General features: G+C 35.1%; 2 protein-coding genes across 3 annotated transcripts in view; both read left to right on the top strand.

Moving 5' to 3' along the window:
* LOC144973588 (zinc metalloproteinase nas-6-like) overlaps positions 1-17,500 on the top strand; it is a 699,617-nt gene that overhangs the window by 504,550 nt on the left and 177,567 nt on the right. The window lies entirely within an intron of this gene.
* LOC144973580 (uncharacterized) overlaps positions 1-17,500 on the top strand; it is a 149,821-nt gene that overhangs the window by 35,658 nt on the left and 96,663 nt on the right. For both annotated transcript variants that reach the window (XR_013645582.1, XM_078916205.1), the window contains 4 exons: positions 141-229; positions 2,155-2,233; positions 10,351-10,428; positions 16,450-16,626. Coding sequence is in view for 1 of the 2 variants with exons in the window: in XM_078916205.1 (XP_078772331.1) it covers positions 141-229; positions 2,155-2,233; positions 10,351-10,428; positions 16,450-16,626 (423 nt within the window). In the remaining variant the exon portion in view is untranslated. The remainder of the gene's footprint in view (positions 1-140; positions 230-2,154; positions 2,234-10,350; positions 10,429-16,449; positions 16,627-17,500) is intronic.

Below are 17,500 nucleotides of genomic sequence, written 5' to 3'. Positions count from 1 at the left end.
AACGCCTAGCAGACAAAGTGTATTACTTTTTTTTAGCATCTATATCAACTCGGCATAAAGAGAGACGGTAGTTCATATGTTATATTATGTGGAAACTTGATCTGTTTGTTGGAATATATTTGTTTCTTTTATTTATTCAGAATCAGATACACAGGTTCATCGTGAAAATGATTAAGTATTCTGAGCAGGATCGCGAATCATCATCTTTTAACATGAGGAGAATGCAATGGTAACATTGGTTCTTTCAAATAAAATCTTACCTCCATATTTATTTTATCATCTTCAATTTTCATCATCAAGCCCTTTATTTCTTGGTCGTTGGGGGTTTTCTCTACACATTTAACGCACGGTCAAACATTTCTCAGATGAAAAGCAGAAGCAAATATATTGTTCTGCGGTTTTGTAGTTTATACCATGTTTGACAGTTGGCTGGCGACCTGTAATAATAATAATAATAATAATAATAATAATAATAATAATAATAATAATAATAATAATAATAATATAATAATAATAATATAATAATAATAATAATAATAATAATAATAATATAATAATAATAATAATAATAATAATAATAATAATAATAATAATATAATAATAATAATGATAATAATAATAATGAATAATAATAATAATATCATAATAATAATAATAATGCTGAAAACTTATATAGCGCTATAACTCCGAGACACCAGACTCTAAGCGCTTAAATTACAAATTACTTTGGCTGACACATACTCATTCACACACACAAGCAAACACACACACACACACAAGCATACATACACACACACAAGCATACACTCACACACACAGACACACAACACACAATAGAAACCAGACAGACCTATCTTGCATCTCATAACATCTACTAAAGACGAAACAGATATGTTTTAAGCGAACGTTTAAAAACAGACAAAGATTCTTTGTTGGCCCCTGGTTCGAGATGGCAGGTCCATGGTGAGTCTTTGGACAAATCTATTTACTCACATGTTCTCGCGATACTCAAGTGTAAACAGAGTATTATCCGACCGATAAAACTGCTATACTGTGCGGCTATGTGGTCTTGTGGTATGACACTCGCTTTCGGATCGGAAGTTCCTGGGTTCAAGCCATATAGTTGAGTCCTTGCAAAAGGCTCTTTATTCACATTCTCTCATCGTACTCAAGTGTAAAATGAGTACCTGGCCGTTAACAGCGCTGTCTCTGTCCGAAAAAATTATAATATCGCCTAACAGGCGTCATGTGCTGTCCTACATGTTAAGTGTTGCTGTTGACCGGGGACCCCCTGTAAAGCGCTTTGAGCATGTTTAGTGGATATTACGCTGGATAAAAGCTCATTATATTTGTTGATAAAAATATGCAAATATTGACTTCCAGGTCTAATTGCTAACTTTGTAACAAATTGAAAAATGAAATGTATCGGTGTATGTTGTGTGCTTGTCGTGTGCGCGTACACGTGATAGAAATAGAGGAAGAGAAAGATAGAGAGAGAAAGAGTAGGTATAATAAGTGAAATATGTGTTCAATGTTTTAGTTATGATACAACCTTATAACAAGTGAAACTAAATGACAAATTACCATATTTATGGACAATAAAAATCTATTATAATAGTAATAATAATAATAATAATAATAATAATAATAATAATAATAATAATAATAATAATAATAATAATAATATATAATAATTTATTATAATTATTATTATTATTATTATTATTATTATTATTATTATTATTATTATTTATTATTATTATTATTATTATTATTATTATTATTATATTAAAGCAAGGAATTGAAAATCCTACATGGCAAAAGAATGAGATTGAAAGAATAATAATAGAAGAAGGTGCACTGCATGATAAAGAATTGATGAAAGCCATGGCGTGCAACCTCTAAAAAGATAATGAACTGAGACCGTGCTTGTCTTTGGGTTAATTTTACCTGAAAAATCTCATAGTGTACAAGGTGTGTGTGTGTATTTGTATGTATGTATGTATGTATGTATGTATGTATGTATGTATGTATGTATGTATGTATGTATGTATGTGTGCGCGTGTATATCTTCTTAAAGACTAGATGATATCCAAATAGATCAAGTTTTTTCAAATCACTTAACGTATATTTTTCTCTTTCTCCTTCAAACAGTTCACTGCTGCAAATAATCGTAGACTTTTTCAAAAAGAAGTATTTTACAAGATTTCTGGAGGATAAGATAACGAAATTGGTAAGATAATAATATCCCGGCACCATGTGTATCAAACTTAAAGTCCTTTTGGAGACATCAAAAACCACCAAATCTGTTGAACATACATAATATTTATTATTTGGAACCATTCGGAAAAAGAGTTACAATTGTTTTAATAGAGAAAACACATCCGCCAGTATAATGTGGTGAATTTATTAAAGGAGATGCTCGAAATGACCTCCTTTCGTCCAACACATTTGTGTACTCTCGAGTGGAACTCTCACAAAGCTACGGGACAATAACCTTAACTAGTTGCTCCATGCGATGTCTCAGCTCATGAAGACTAGAATCTTGCACCTGACATCTGATCATTTGAATGACTCCAAAGAAAAACAGACGAGGGACCAATTTTAAGTAAGCGCAGGGGCGTGGCTCTATTGGTTCAAATGGTGCCTGGCACCACATCCATGTTTTAAAAATGGATAACAGCATTTTTTATAATATATAAAACTGAGAAATGGTATATATCGCCTTTTATCAACAGTGCGAAACAGACTTCCTTTCTGTCACAACGCCTTTTACCCACGCTTTTCTCCCGATTCACACAGTCCGTTGATGACTGTCGTCAGCGACTGTGTACTATGGCTGAGCGAGTGACTGGATTTCCCCACTCAAACGATTCCAAGGAGCGGATCTTTGCTGGCTCCTTAAGGCTATTACTATAATGTACTATAATGTTGCCACATTGAATACCTGGCTCGAATTTTTACCACCTTCACATACGAGAAAAAACCCGCCTCAGGTGCCGAGGAATTTTTGCTCCAACTCTGTTGGACTGGGGAAAAATAGCTAATGTTGGTCATTTACGTCCTAGTCATAGTATGGTAACTTCGACCATCTTTATTATTATCGAAATCACGATTATTAACAAGTTCATTTGTTTCTCTCTCTGTGTCGTGATTATTGTATATATTAATTTATTATTATTATTATTATTATTATTATTATTATTATTATTATTATCATCATCATCATCATCATCATCATCATCATCATCATCATCATCATCATCATCATCATCATCATCATCATCATCATCATCATCATCATCATCATTATTATTATTATTATTGCTGCAAAAATTGATATGAAGGAGTGTGAACGAGTTAAGTCAAACATTTCTTGATAGTGATGCTATATGCTAAATGCATGATCTTCGCGTGAATATGCGTGTTTGACTTTGTGTGTGTGTGTGCGTGCGCGTTCATCTCACATACACAAACACACACACACAAACACACACAGATAGGTAGATAGATAGATAGATAGATAGATAGATAGATAGATAGATAGATAGATAGATAGATAGATAGATAGATAGAGATAGATAGATAGATAGATAGAGAGAGAGAGAGAGAGAGAGAGAGAGAAGAGAGAGAGAGAGAGAGAGAGAGAGAGAGATCTTGTATGGTGTCATGTTTGATTTCCGAAGTGGAATGGGGCTGTTTCATGACGTAACTACAGTACTCTTTTAATAGGCCATGGGCTGTTTACATTCTTACGCTTTGTAAGTTTTGAAATTACCCTTTGTTCGATTGACATTCAATGTCTGCATGTGTCCCTTTAGCCATTTCCCTCAGTGTCCAAACTCCAATCAATATATTCGTTCGTGATTTATATAAACAAACTATTGAAAAGATTTGCAGGAATAGAAACATCACCATGCAAATTTACTTTACAAGTATGTAAGGTTTTTTTTCTTTCTTTTATATTTACACATGTAGCATGTGTAAGTCATTTCCGTCTGGCACCACTTTATACTGTAAGCATGCCACGCCGCTGAGTAAGCGGATTAGATTTAGTTGTTTTTTTTTTTAGTCTAGGAAATGACTTGCTAGTCTTAAGCCTGAGCGGAGCAAGTGACGAAAAAGATGGGATTTTATGAACGTTTTCTAGTCCCTAACTTGCTAGGCGTTGTAAGGACGGTGACTAATTCCGTTATTTTGTACTGGTAACATCCATAGAGTCACGAAACACAGGAGAGGGCACTTGGCTTTTGAGACGTGAAAAAATTGAAAGTGACGCCGCCATTGAAATCAGGGCTAACCGCAGATGTACTACGTGTGTAATCGTCTGCATATAGCAACAACTAAACGGCCGCACCCTTCAATTCACTACTTAAACAAAGCACTCTCAACCTCTCTTCTTTATTCTTCCCGTTTTCTTTTTTTTTTTTTTACAAAAAAAGCCAGAAGTTATTATTTAATATTTTCATTCCAAGTTATTTGTGTTTATTTGTATTGTCAGTGGACATAAATGAGATAATGATAACGATTATGATGAGGATGGTGAGATGATGATGATGTTGATGATGATAATGATGATGAGATGAGGTTGATGATGATGATGATGATGATGATGATGATGATGATGATGATGATGATGATCATCATCATCATCATCATCATCATCATCATCATCATCACCATCATCATCATCATCATCTTCATCATCTAGACCTGTAAATTCTCAGTCAATTAACTGAAATCAGTCAATTTGTCAAATTCAAATATTTAAAAAAAAGGAAAGAAAGAAAGAAGTGAAGAAAGAAAGAATTCACAAATCGTAGTCGAATGACCGTAAAGTAATTAGGAGTGTTCCATAACGCTACGCATAGCTCATGGGAGCCGTTAATATTAACGATGGATTTATTGCCAAGGCTAAGCGGCGCTTTTTAGAATTGGCGTGACTGAACACATCCCAGTGTAATTTCACACAGCCTTCGTTAAATTACTTTTTCACTTTCCAACCTGTCGTGATCCCAACGGTAGCCAATTTTAACTGAGCCGCCGAGCGATAAATTTCACTGTTTCGTCTAAACCAAAATTGACCACAATTACAAGCTGGGTTTTAAAAGTATTAAAAAAAAAATAAAATGCGAATGCCGGAAGTAATATCTCTAGTAGATGATGGAGACACCTTTAAATCGAAAGTTAGATTAGGATAGATTGCTACAAGTCGATTGCCTCACATTGTAAACAAACTGGTTGACCGTTTCTTCTCTGATTGAGTAACTGATTATAAGGAACAATGGTAAGTAGCCTAATTAATTCCCGTGCAAATCAGGACGTTTTCTGCCATTGTTTTGCTCAAGCCCAAGCGAGCTTGCTGTTTTGTGGCGATTTACCTTCATTTCGATTCTTTGAATTTTTCCGCTACGCCTGCCGAAGTTTCTTCTTGATAATTAACTTCTACTTCATAATTCAGTGTATTGGCCAGAAGTCATATTTATTTAATTTTATTTTTCTCTGTCATTTACTGATTGAAAATCAAGTTTGCTCATTGCTACATTATTCTAATGTTCTCACAATGGCTGAGCTGTTCGTGGATCGCAATTCAGACTTGTCGAGCATCGATAAAGTTAAAGATGTGAGTGTGAGGAATAAATTCAATTGGTCATGGCTAGAAGTTAAAGATGATAATGGTGATTATTTTTCTGACTATGTCAAAAAAAATTCCAGAGGCAGGAATATGACTTTGATGAAGTCATCTTTACCTATATGAATGACATGCTTATTTAGCATTCCTTCTACATCAAATTATGGCAGTCATACTTCCAGTAAGAAATAACACCCACTATTTTAATGTATTGTATTTATCACTCTCCTCTCCAATGATGCCCTTATTTTTTAAAAAATAATTGAATCTTCCGTTTGTCGAAGAGTTTTAGTCAAGTTTTATAGAGCTCATTTACAGGTCTAATCATCATCATCATCATCATAATCATCATCATCATCATCATCATCATCATCATCATCATCATCATCATCATCATCATCATCATCATCATCGTCGTCGTCGTTTCATAAATAATGAAGTTATAGAAAATGTGGCGAGGGATATTAAGTTTGAAACAGTAAGTATTTTACCCGCTTGCATGAATTTGGTTATCGAACCTTCACTCATACCCATCCTTCTCTTTCTTTCAATCTCTCTCTCTCTCTCTCTCTCTCTCTCTCTCTCTCTCTCTCTCTCTCTTCATCTTCCAGATGCTCTCTGTCGAGTGCTTTCTCAAAGCCAATAAAATTAGTATACAGTTGCCTTTGCCATTTGTTACATTGCTCTATGATGTTTCTTAAAGTGAACATTTGGTCAGCACAATTTCTGACTTTCCTAAATCCTACCTGTTCTTTTCTTATATGTTTGTCCACAGCACTGGAAAACTCCCAATGAATAATTATTTTGCAAGGATTTTGTTGATGATAGAAAGTAGTGGGACTCTTTACACGTAGATTTCCTCTTGTGGGGGAATTTTAACTATTACGCCTTTAGTCCATTCGTCGGGAGTTTTCCTTTTTGCCATATTTTGGTGAAGAGGGGTTGCAGAATTTTGGAGGTATAAACTGGATCGGCTTTAAAGAGTTCACCATTCACATTGTCTACACCTGGGACTTTTCATTGTTTAAACACTTAATAGTATATATTATTTCTCCTGACTGGGATGGTTCTATGCTTATATCCAGATCTGTTTCTGGCTCCTTGATGTTTGGTTGAATTATCGGGTGTCCTGTTTTGAATTTATTTAAAGTGTTCAGTCCATTTTCAACTTCTGTTGTAAACAGTTTTCCCTGCCAAATTATGAGTGGCAATTTTGATGTTACTTGGTACTTTCCACTCATTTGCTTTACAATCTTATAAACTGAGCCTTGATCACCAATTCGTGCTGCTTCTTCTACTTTATTGGCCAGGCTGTCCAGTAACGATCTTTTTTCTCGTCTTACACTCCTTTTAATGACTTTATGAATTTATTGGTTTTGAGTGGCGGGTATTTATTTCACTCTATTTGATTTTGTATCCAACATTTTCTTATCTCCGCTTATCAATTGCATTCCATGTATCTTGTGACAACCATTCCTTCCTTTCGTATCTTGTTCCTAGGCATGTTTCAGCTGTCTCTAAATAAGCATCCTTAGTATTTTAGTTATTGTCAATTTCATTTTCCTCGCAAGACTCCCCCTCTTCCATGTTAGACAGTATCTGGAACTTGTTTTTGAGGTTTAAAAAATAAAAGCTGTGGCAATATTGGGATCCTTAAGTTTGTCCGTATCATACCGTACTCTTTTCTTCCTTGTATATTTCAGTGTTCTGAGATCGATCCTCATATCAGCTATTACTAGATGATGGTCAATTCCAACATCAGCACCTCTCATAACATTCACTCAAGGAGTGACCCTCTCCATATTCTATTGATGTCCATGTGGTCAATTTATTTACTACCCCGTCTGCTTAGTGAGACCCATGTCAGTTTGTGGATCATCCTGTTCGAAAACAGGGCTTACAGTGACAAAATCATTTGCATTACAAAATTCTAGTGGTTTCTCACTATTGTCATTCTTGAAACCACAACCCTCTTTCCTCGTTACCCTTTCATTCGTGGCATATTATCTCATCCTACCTTAGCCGTCAGATCACGCATCACTACTTTTGTGTCATGTTTCGGATTTTTTTTCTACCTCAGCTGCCAAACAGTCATTAAAGTTGTCTTTGTCTTCTTCTTCTTCTTTACTGTCATTTGTATGATTGAAACGTTTACGTGTCTTTCATTCGAATTTTCATTAGTCTGTTATGAACAGGTTTTAGATGCAGTAAACTTACACAAATTTGTCGCGTCAAATGCAGGATTGAGATGCAGTAAACTTTCACAAATTTGTCGAGTCAAATGCAGGATTTAGATGCAGTAAACTTACATAAATTCGTCGAGTCAAATGCAGGATTTAGATGCAGTAAACTTACACAAATTTGTCCAGTCAAATGCAGGATTTAGATGCAGTAAACTTACACAAATTTGTCGAGTCACATGCAGGATTTAGATGCAGTAAACTTACATAAATTCGTCGAGTCAAATGCAGGATTTAGATGCAGTAAACTTACATAAATTCGTCGAGTCAAATGCAGGATTTAGATGCAGTAAACTTACACAAATTTGTCGAGTCACATGCAGGATTTAGATGCAGTAAACTTACATAAATTCATCGAGTCAAATGCAATGTCAAATTATTGCTCAGCTGACGACTGGAGGAATCTAAATTATATTGACAAACTAATGTATTACTTCCAGACAGATAAAATAAAATGAGTTCAGCCATGGACTAATCCATATGTTATTCCAAAGATACAAAAAAAAAAAGAAAAGATTTATCCGTAATGATTTGTTCCATAAATTATTAAAACCCGTGTGGAAAGGTTTTACAAGCCTGAAATTATGCGGCTTAAACTTAACGATTATATTATACACGTTCAGTTTGCAGTAAACGCCATTTGCGTACATTATCGTCTCTGTTTTACAATAATAATAATAATAATAATAATAATAATAATAATAATAATAATAATAATAATAATAATAATAATAATAATAATAATCATCATCATCATCATCATAATATATAATAATAATAATAATAATAATAATAATAATATAATAATAATAATAATAATAATAATAATAATAATAATAATAATAATAATAATGATAACAATAATGATTAATAATAATAATAATAATAATAATAATAATAATATAATAATAATAATAATAATAATAATAATAATAATAATAGAAGAAGAAGAAGAAGAAGAAGAAGAAGAAGAAGAAGAAGAAGAAGAAGAAGAAGAAGAAGAAGAAGAAGAAGAAGAAGAAGAAGAGGAAGAAGGAGGAGGAGAAGTTATTTCTATAGCGCCCAACTTCCACATAAGTGCTCAGCGGCGCTTTACAATATTAATTGTCATTCAAACATTCATTCTTTGACAATTATGAGAATACATATGAAGAAACAAACACATACACATGCACACAAATTCAATCACAGATACATTTTCATTCATACACGATCATACACACACATACTTACACCAATATTACTCACTAGCATTAGTAACTTATTCTAACGAAAGACATTTGACTCGATGAATTACCAAAAAAAAAAAAAAGTTCTTTGTAGATTTGCCTGTCTTCGTCTAATCCAGAAGAACTCCATCTTTTCTCTCTGGATTCCAGCGGTGAAAATTTATCCAAAATAGATGACAAATTTGTTTTCAAAAATTACAAACCTATTCCGCTGAAGCTAAACAAATACATTATACACATTATGGTCCACTAATAAATATCTGATGATCGTGGTGATGAACATAGATCGAGACAAATGTCTTGAGCCATCAGCGATCATTTGATGGTTATTTAAAATTACGGCAAATCCGAAGGCCAAAGGTTAAGGAATCATGACTACATCCTGTCAGATATTCTTAAATAACCATTTAAATCAACGGACAATGGAATTATCATTAATATAAGACAGGTTCGCAAGCTACTCGTATTTCAATCTCTGACATACAGTTTCATAATTTTTAGATTTGCCAGTAATTCTGTGTTCAATGATAAAATTTAACCCTATTTTTAAGTTAACATTTCAAACATTTTTAAGTCGTGACGATACTAACGAAAGAGTGAAAATGGAGAGGCTTCGTATGGGAACAAAACAGACAATGGACGTTTCGGGTACAAACCCTTCGTCAGCACAACAGTACACAAATTAAATAAACGTGGAAAACAAATAAAATATAATGAAAAATAACTTGTATTGTCTGTACTCGAGTATTAAATTAAATAAACGTGGAAAACAAATAAAATATAATGAAAAATAACTTGTATTGTCTGTACTCGAGTACAGAGGATACAAGTTATTTTTCATTATATTTTATTTGTTTTCCACGTTTATTGAATTCGTGTACTGTTGTGCTGACGAAGGGTTTGTACCTGAAACGTCCATTGTCTGTTTTGTTCCCATACGAAGCTTCTCCATTTTCACTCTTTCGTTAGTATTTTACGATCACCGGCCTCAGGCAGCCCCTACTGTTTTCTACTTTTAAGTCGTGCCGAGTAAGAATTAAATGTATTGTTATATTTTAGAAAATGTGAAAGATTTTAATGTCACCACTCATCTTACAAATCATATTTTGAAACCCAAATTACAACTGATTCCATTCAAAAGCCTCTCCATCTATAGATCAATTTTAAAAGATGATTTTTCAAATTGTCGATTACTTGTAAGGCATGAGAGTGTATTTATAAATTTTCTTAATTATTTTGTTTTATATAGGATATTCAGATGGTAAGGCAGATGATGCATTGGGTGTATGGTATAGTAAGGCTTATATGGAGGACCTCCAAACGATGGGTAATTTGCAGCCACAGTTTTTGTTTTCATGTTTCATATGTTGACATATTTTAGAAATATGGCTAAGTTAGCTGCATTATTGTTAATTCAGAAAAGTGAGTGGAGCAGGCACTTATGTTGGTAACAACAAGATATGAAGTGAGTAGAAAAGTGCCAGAAGACAATAGAGAATAAAAAAAATTTTCGCGGCGGTGGTGGGGTTTGAACCTGCGACCTTATTGGTACGACAACTCCGCCTGGCAGGTGAGAGCGTGGCTCTACCGTGTGAGCTATCCACGAACACAAAAATATTCGTTTCAAACTCAAAGTCATTTCTAGATCCCTCTCTCACCCATTTCTTGAGACCGCCGATTCGTTCACCACCATCGCGAAGTAATGTTGACCAGCAGTTAAGCTTAATAGCCAATATTCTCATCACAAACATATAACATAGAAACGATTGAGACATTGAGTATGCTCCGGTGTATGGGGTGAATTTTTAATTCAGAAAAGTGAGTGGAGCAGGCACTTATGTTGGTAACAACAAGATATGAAGTGAGTAGAAAAGTGCCAGAAGACAATAGAGAATAAAAAATTTTTTCGCGGCGGTGGTGGGGTTTGAACCTGCGACCTTATTGGTACGACAACTCCGCCTTGCAGGTGAGAGCGTGGCTCTACCGTGTGAGCTATCCACGAACACAAAAATATTCGTTTCAAACTCAAAGTCATTTCTAGATCCCTCTCTCACCCACTTCTTGAGACCGCCGATTCGTTCACCACCATCGCGAAGTAATGTTGACCAGCAGTTAAGCTTAATAGCCAATATTCTCATCACAAACATATAACATAGAAACGATTGAGACATTGAGTATGCTCCGGTGTATGGGGTGAATTTTTAATTCAGAAAAGTGAGTGGAGCAGGCACTTATGTTGGTAAAAACAAGATATGAAGTGAGTAGAAAAGTGCCAGAAGACAATAGAGAAACGATTGAGACATTGAGTATGCTCCACCACCGCCGCGAAAAATTTTTTTATTCTCTATTGTCTTCTGGCACTTTTCTACTCACTTCATATCTTGTTGTTACCAACATAAGTGCCTGCTCCACTCACTTTTCTGAATTAAAAATTCACCCCATACACCGGAGCATACTCAATGTCTCAATCGTTTCTATGTTATATGTTTGTGATGAGAATATTGGCTATTAAGCTTAACTGCTGGTCAACATTACTTCGCGATGGTGGTGAACGAATCGGCGGTCTCAAGAAGTGGGTGAGAGAGGGATCTAGAAATGACTTTGAGTTTGAAACGAATATTTTTGTGTTCGTGGATAGCTCACACGGTAGAGCCACGCTCTCACCTGCCAGGCGGAGTTGTCGTACCAATAAGGTCGCAGGTTCAAACCCCACCACCGCCGCGAAAAAAATTTTTTATTCTCTATTGTCTTCTGGCACTTTTCTACTCACTTCATATCTTGTTGTTACCAACATAAGTGCCTGCTCCACTCACTTTTCTGAATTAAAAATTCACCCCATACACCGGAGCATACTCAATGTCTCAATCGTTTCTATGTTATATGTTTGTGATGAGAATATTGGCTATTAAGCTTAACTGCTGGTCAACATTACTTCGCGATGGTGGTGAACGAATCGGCGGTCTCAAGAAGTGGGTGAGAGAGGGATCTAGAAATGACTTTGAGTTTGAAACGAATATTTTTGTGTTCGTGGATAGCTCACACGGTAGAGCCACGCTCTCACCTGCCAGGCGGAGTTGTCGTACCAATAAGGTCGCAGGTTCAAACCCCACCACCGCCGCGAAAAAATCTTTTATTCTCTATTGTCTTCTGGCACTTTTCTACTCACTTCATATCTTGCTGCATTATTGTGTGACATTTATATAACTTTTATTCATGTGTTTTCATTTCTTTCAAACTATCGTCTATTAGTTAACATGATTATTATTTTTTTTCATAATTTTAAACGTTTTTATAAACGCCTGTTCTACATGATTTAGACGTTTAACCATAATTAAAAGTCCCAATGATACACCCACAAGTCCACCATGATTCGAACTTGAAATCAAAGATAAAAAACCAGGTCATTTGTCTATTTTACAAACAAAAAGTTGGTCCGGCCCTACATTGCGTAATATTCTTGAGTGTATTTCATTGCGATAAAAGTAGACAAAGAAATTTAAATTTAAATTTTCCTGAACAATTCTTCCTTCTGGAAAATATACAGCTCCACTTTATCGATTCTAAATAAAAGAGTTTTCATAGAGCGCAATATCCACTACATGTATTCAAAATATATAATAAAAAAGAAAGCTCTGTTGCGAAATAATTTTCCTAGTGTTTGTGAGAAACGGAAGAATGTTTTGCCTGATTGGTAAGAACGGATAATACCTGGGTCCATTTCCACGAACGAGGACTATATTTAGTAATTTACTAGTCTAGTAAATGACTTGCTAGTCTTAAGCCTAAGCGGAGTAAGTGGCTAAAATATCGAATTTCATGAACGCTTCTTTGTCTCGGACTGGCTAGTCTCTTGCTTAGAAGTGTGCGTTGTAAGGACGGCGACTAATTCGGTCCTTTTGTACTGGTAACATCACGCTCTCTACTCTCCAGTACACGATAGCAGCTAAGATACATGCCTTCATACGTTCAATGCAAAAGATTTCAAAAGAGGAAATAAGAACACATGCGTATAGATAATATTTCGTTCCTTTTCATATTTTAACTTACTTTGAATCAAATCACGTGATATTGACTGTCGACTGTTATAGACTGCAATGATGTCCATAGTTGACTGTCAATTCTACATTTAGGCCAATAGAAGTTTCATTGAGACCGACGTGCAGGGAGATTGAAACTCGAATAAATTCAACAAAAATAAACAAATAAACAAACAAAAGAGAAAGTGCGTTCTGATTAATCACATTATTTCAATCAGTTAAAATGCCAACAAAATAACGTTTGTCTCCACTATACTTTCTAATCATTTTTGGGGTTCTTTGATTTCGGAGTCTCGTTCCCTCGCAGTTTGCGAGTCGATAGATTCAGTAGGTATTTTAAAAGTTTTTACTCACAAAAATGTGGAAATTCAACGATCTGCACTTATCTTATAGTTTTTTTTGAAAACCAGTGGCAATGGCAACAGAACACTTTTTGCCTCTGTCATTCGTAACCGGCGTATTTTCTTTCCGAATGGAAGCTAAAAATAGCTGCTATCTTGTTGACGTTTTGAAGTATCCAAGTAACTAGTCTCATACTAAAGCATGAAGTCTTGTCTCAGCAAATGACTAAAACTTGGCCAAACTTAGTCCAAAGGTGCCGTGAGTTTAGTCTCGGATTTGCTTAGTCAGCTCACATGAAATCCGATTTTTCAAAGCCCTTGACTAAAGTCAGAGATAGTCAGAGACTTAGCGCTAGTCCGCTAGTCCCGTGGCTGAAATATATGATCCAGAGATGGGATGCTAATCAAAGATATGTAAAACTTATGAAGAGCCAACCCCTGAAAAGGTGGAAACGAGCCAATATGCTTAAAAGGCCATGCTGAACGGGGAGGGCGGATGGATACGGAATGTATCGACATATCTGAGTATCTTCCAGAGAGAAAAAACTATGAATCGGTGAAACGACACACCTCTTTAATAGGCTGAAACATGAGCCAGCTTCAAATCATCCGCGGAGGTTTCGCGTGACCAAATTATGCAATGAAATGTCACACAAATTCATACAGACAAACTGGACATTACATAAGACTCACAGAGTGCAATTTAAAACCAACACTCGTCCACCTTCAAACACAGGATCGCCAACATCACCTAACGCCTAACGAACACGTCTGGGATTCAACAGACGTCAACACAATATCGAAGTAGTGTGGCGCCCGGGATAGCGGCTGCTATTCGGGCACCGGGTCCAGACTTTGCTGATTGGGTCGATCGTCATAACATAGTAGTGTGAAAACCATAAGAGGCTGCTGCCAACACAATGTGCAACTGCACAAAAGCTATTCAGCAAAGAAAAAAAATGATAATGCAATCTATCTATGGAGGAATTTAATCCATTTCAGCACTAGGTAATACTAAACAGAAAAAAACGAGGAAATTTTTAACATCTGCCTACCGGAAGATTATTTTCACTGACAACCGCCCACCACCATTCATCCCAATAACAACAAAATGTCAACAACACACTATGACATTTGTAACACCCCCCCCATACACATACACATACACACATATACACGCACACACACACACACACACCCACACACACTACCTGCAATTGTATTATCGCGAAGTTCAACAACGAAAGGGCATTTGTGACCCGTCGTCTCAAAACGGTATTAAGTTGGGATGATGAAGATGCAGAAGATGGAATTTGTTGCCAGAAATATCATGCTTAAGATGAGTTTATATGCTTAATAGAGGAGAAAGAATATAAAATTTTACTGTGCTAAATACCAACGTTTCATATTTTGACCAGTTTAACTCTCTCCTTACCGATCATTTTCAGTATTTTCAGAAAAATGGCAGGCAGAAAAATGTATTTTTTAAACTCAAACAAGCTCTCTACAAAATAACTTTACGTTCTTATCAATTAAACAATGAACATTCTTCAAAGTTTGTGATGTACAAAGTAAATGTGAATAAAAATAAATGTATATTGTGTCGTAACAAATGTGACGATTTTACTGTAGGTGGTAAGGAGAGGGTTAACTATAATTTGACTTTTTAGCATCTGGTCCATCCCGACATAATACCGTTTTGAGACAAGGGTCACATTTGAGGGATCAAAGGCGGAGAGACAAACCCCAATAAAGAACGACCAACGATGATTGAACATTACTCGATACACAAACTACCCCTCTCGCATGCCTCTGGCATCGCTGAGGAAAATAACATTTCAAGAAGGACAGTGTTAGGAAGATTTGCAACGGGTCCTTCAAATCGCTTTCCTTGGCCGCCGGACGGCCTTTAGTATTACGCCACTGAATGCTAATTGCCGTCCGGAGCCGTCCAGCGTAATTTGAGGAGCTTTCGGAAGGCGGAAGACTTCTGGAAAGGTTCGTACATGTCTAAGGAGGGCCTCCGGATGGCTTGAGAATGCTTTAGATGACCTCCGGACGGCTCTCCTAGTGTACCGGACGGCTTTTAGTAGGACTGCTTGCAACTGCTGGACTCAAAAACGAGACGGTCTTCTGTGCAGCCTCAACTAACAGAGGATAAAACTGGTGCTGGAGTGGCCTGCTGTAAATCTAGACCCCAATCTTATTGAGCACCTCTGAGATCTCATAATAAGTCCTAAAAGGAACAACAGTGCCAAGCAAGGAATGCTTACGAGCTTTTTAAAGCAGGGTGGAATGCGCCGCAGCAAATGACATATCCTCCTTGATAAACTGTATGGGGAGACTTATCCGAGCAATGATTAGTTAATTTTTTACATATGCGTATAATATTTTTTTTCTCACATTAAATCAATAAATTAAAACTGAAGAAAGAAAAATACGGCTGAGGGTCACCCCCCAAAAAATGTAGGTTGATGAAAACAAGTAAATATTTTATGGCTGTTGGATCATTAAAGCTCACTCCCCAGTATAATTGTATAGCATAGTGTCCATAATGTAAACACAGATTTTGTTATTTTGCAATGGATTGTGTGTCCCATCAGCAGAGCTAACCGACGTCATCTGAAATATTATAATATACGTACAATTGCTATGGTTTGGTTGTTTTTTTTTGTTTTTTTTTGTTTTGTTTTTTTTTTTGTTTTTTTTTTTGGTATTATTTCTTCTTTTTTTTTGGTTATATGCTTGTGTTTCTTTACTTATCATTATCAAGAGTAAGCTGATGAGGAAAAGCAATGTGTTAATGTTTCTATAGTTAGTCAAAGTAACTTAAAAGTTTTGTCTTCACGTCACAAGAAACACGTGGTGAGACCTAACTATAGATATCGTGTAAATGTGTTTTAACTGATTTTTGAGACGCCATAAAAATAATTATCTGTGATTCAAAGATTATTTCTCCGTTTTATTCAGAATTGTTACCATGACGACTGGCGCATGATGATGGCGTATTTCCAAGTCCGGCAAACTGATAAATGGCTTATAACGACAAGAGAACAGAACCATATAGCAGATTTTCATATTAACGTAGACGTCTTGAAAAGAATTGTTCAACAACAAGATACTATCGATGATTTAGTATTCTTTACGGTGAGTTTTGATTAAAGCATCATCTTTGTTAACAATCAAATGGAATCCGATACGATAATTGTCGAATGGGTATGGCTAGGCCGACTAGTGATATGACGCTAGCCTTCGGAAGTCCAGGGTTCAAGTCTTGTTCTGTGTGGCGCATAGTTGAGACCTTGGATATTGATAATAATAATAATAATAATAATAGACGTCTAATAATAATAATTAATAATAATAATAATAATAATAATAATAATAATAATATAATAATAATAATAATAATAATAATAATAATAATAATAATAATAATAATAATAATAATAATAATAATATAATATAATGATGATGATGATGATGATGATGATGATGATGATGATGATGATGATGATGATGATGATGATGATGATGATGATGATGATGGTGATGATGATGATGGTGATGATGATGATAATAATAATGATAATAATAATAAAATAATAATAATAATAATAATAATAATAATAATAATAATAATAATAATAATAATAATAATAATAATAATAATAATAGTAATAATAATAAAAATGATGATGATGATACTACTACTACTACTACTACTACTACTACTACTACTACTACTACTACTACTACTACTACTACTACTACTTGTTGTAGATTTGGATCACAAAAGAGACTAAGTAAATTTTACTTTGAACATTCTTTCTAAAGCTTTAATCAACTTTTAACACAAGCAGGCATCTATAACAAAAAAAGAAAAACAAAACGTCAAATGTACAAGACACAAAATATAACCAAAATCACTGCATTCTCCGCGGCTTTAAATTCAAACACTCAGTATCATTATTTGGTCCACTTCTTAAATTATAACTTCTCGTTCTAATGAAGGGGGTCT

The sequence above is a fragment of the Berghia stephanieae genome, chromosome 5, assembly GCF_034508935.2.
Source record: "Berghia stephanieae isolate SIO BIC M18660-M18661 chromosome 5, UCSD_Bste_1.3, whole genome shotgun sequence".
In the NCBI taxonomy this organism is placed as follows: domain Eukaryota; kingdom Metazoa; phylum Mollusca; class Gastropoda; order Nudibranchia; family Aeolidiidae; genus Berghia; species Berghia stephanieae.
The sequence above is the reverse complement of the archived record's forward strand: the minus strand, read 5'-3'. Positions and strand labels throughout refer to the sequence as shown.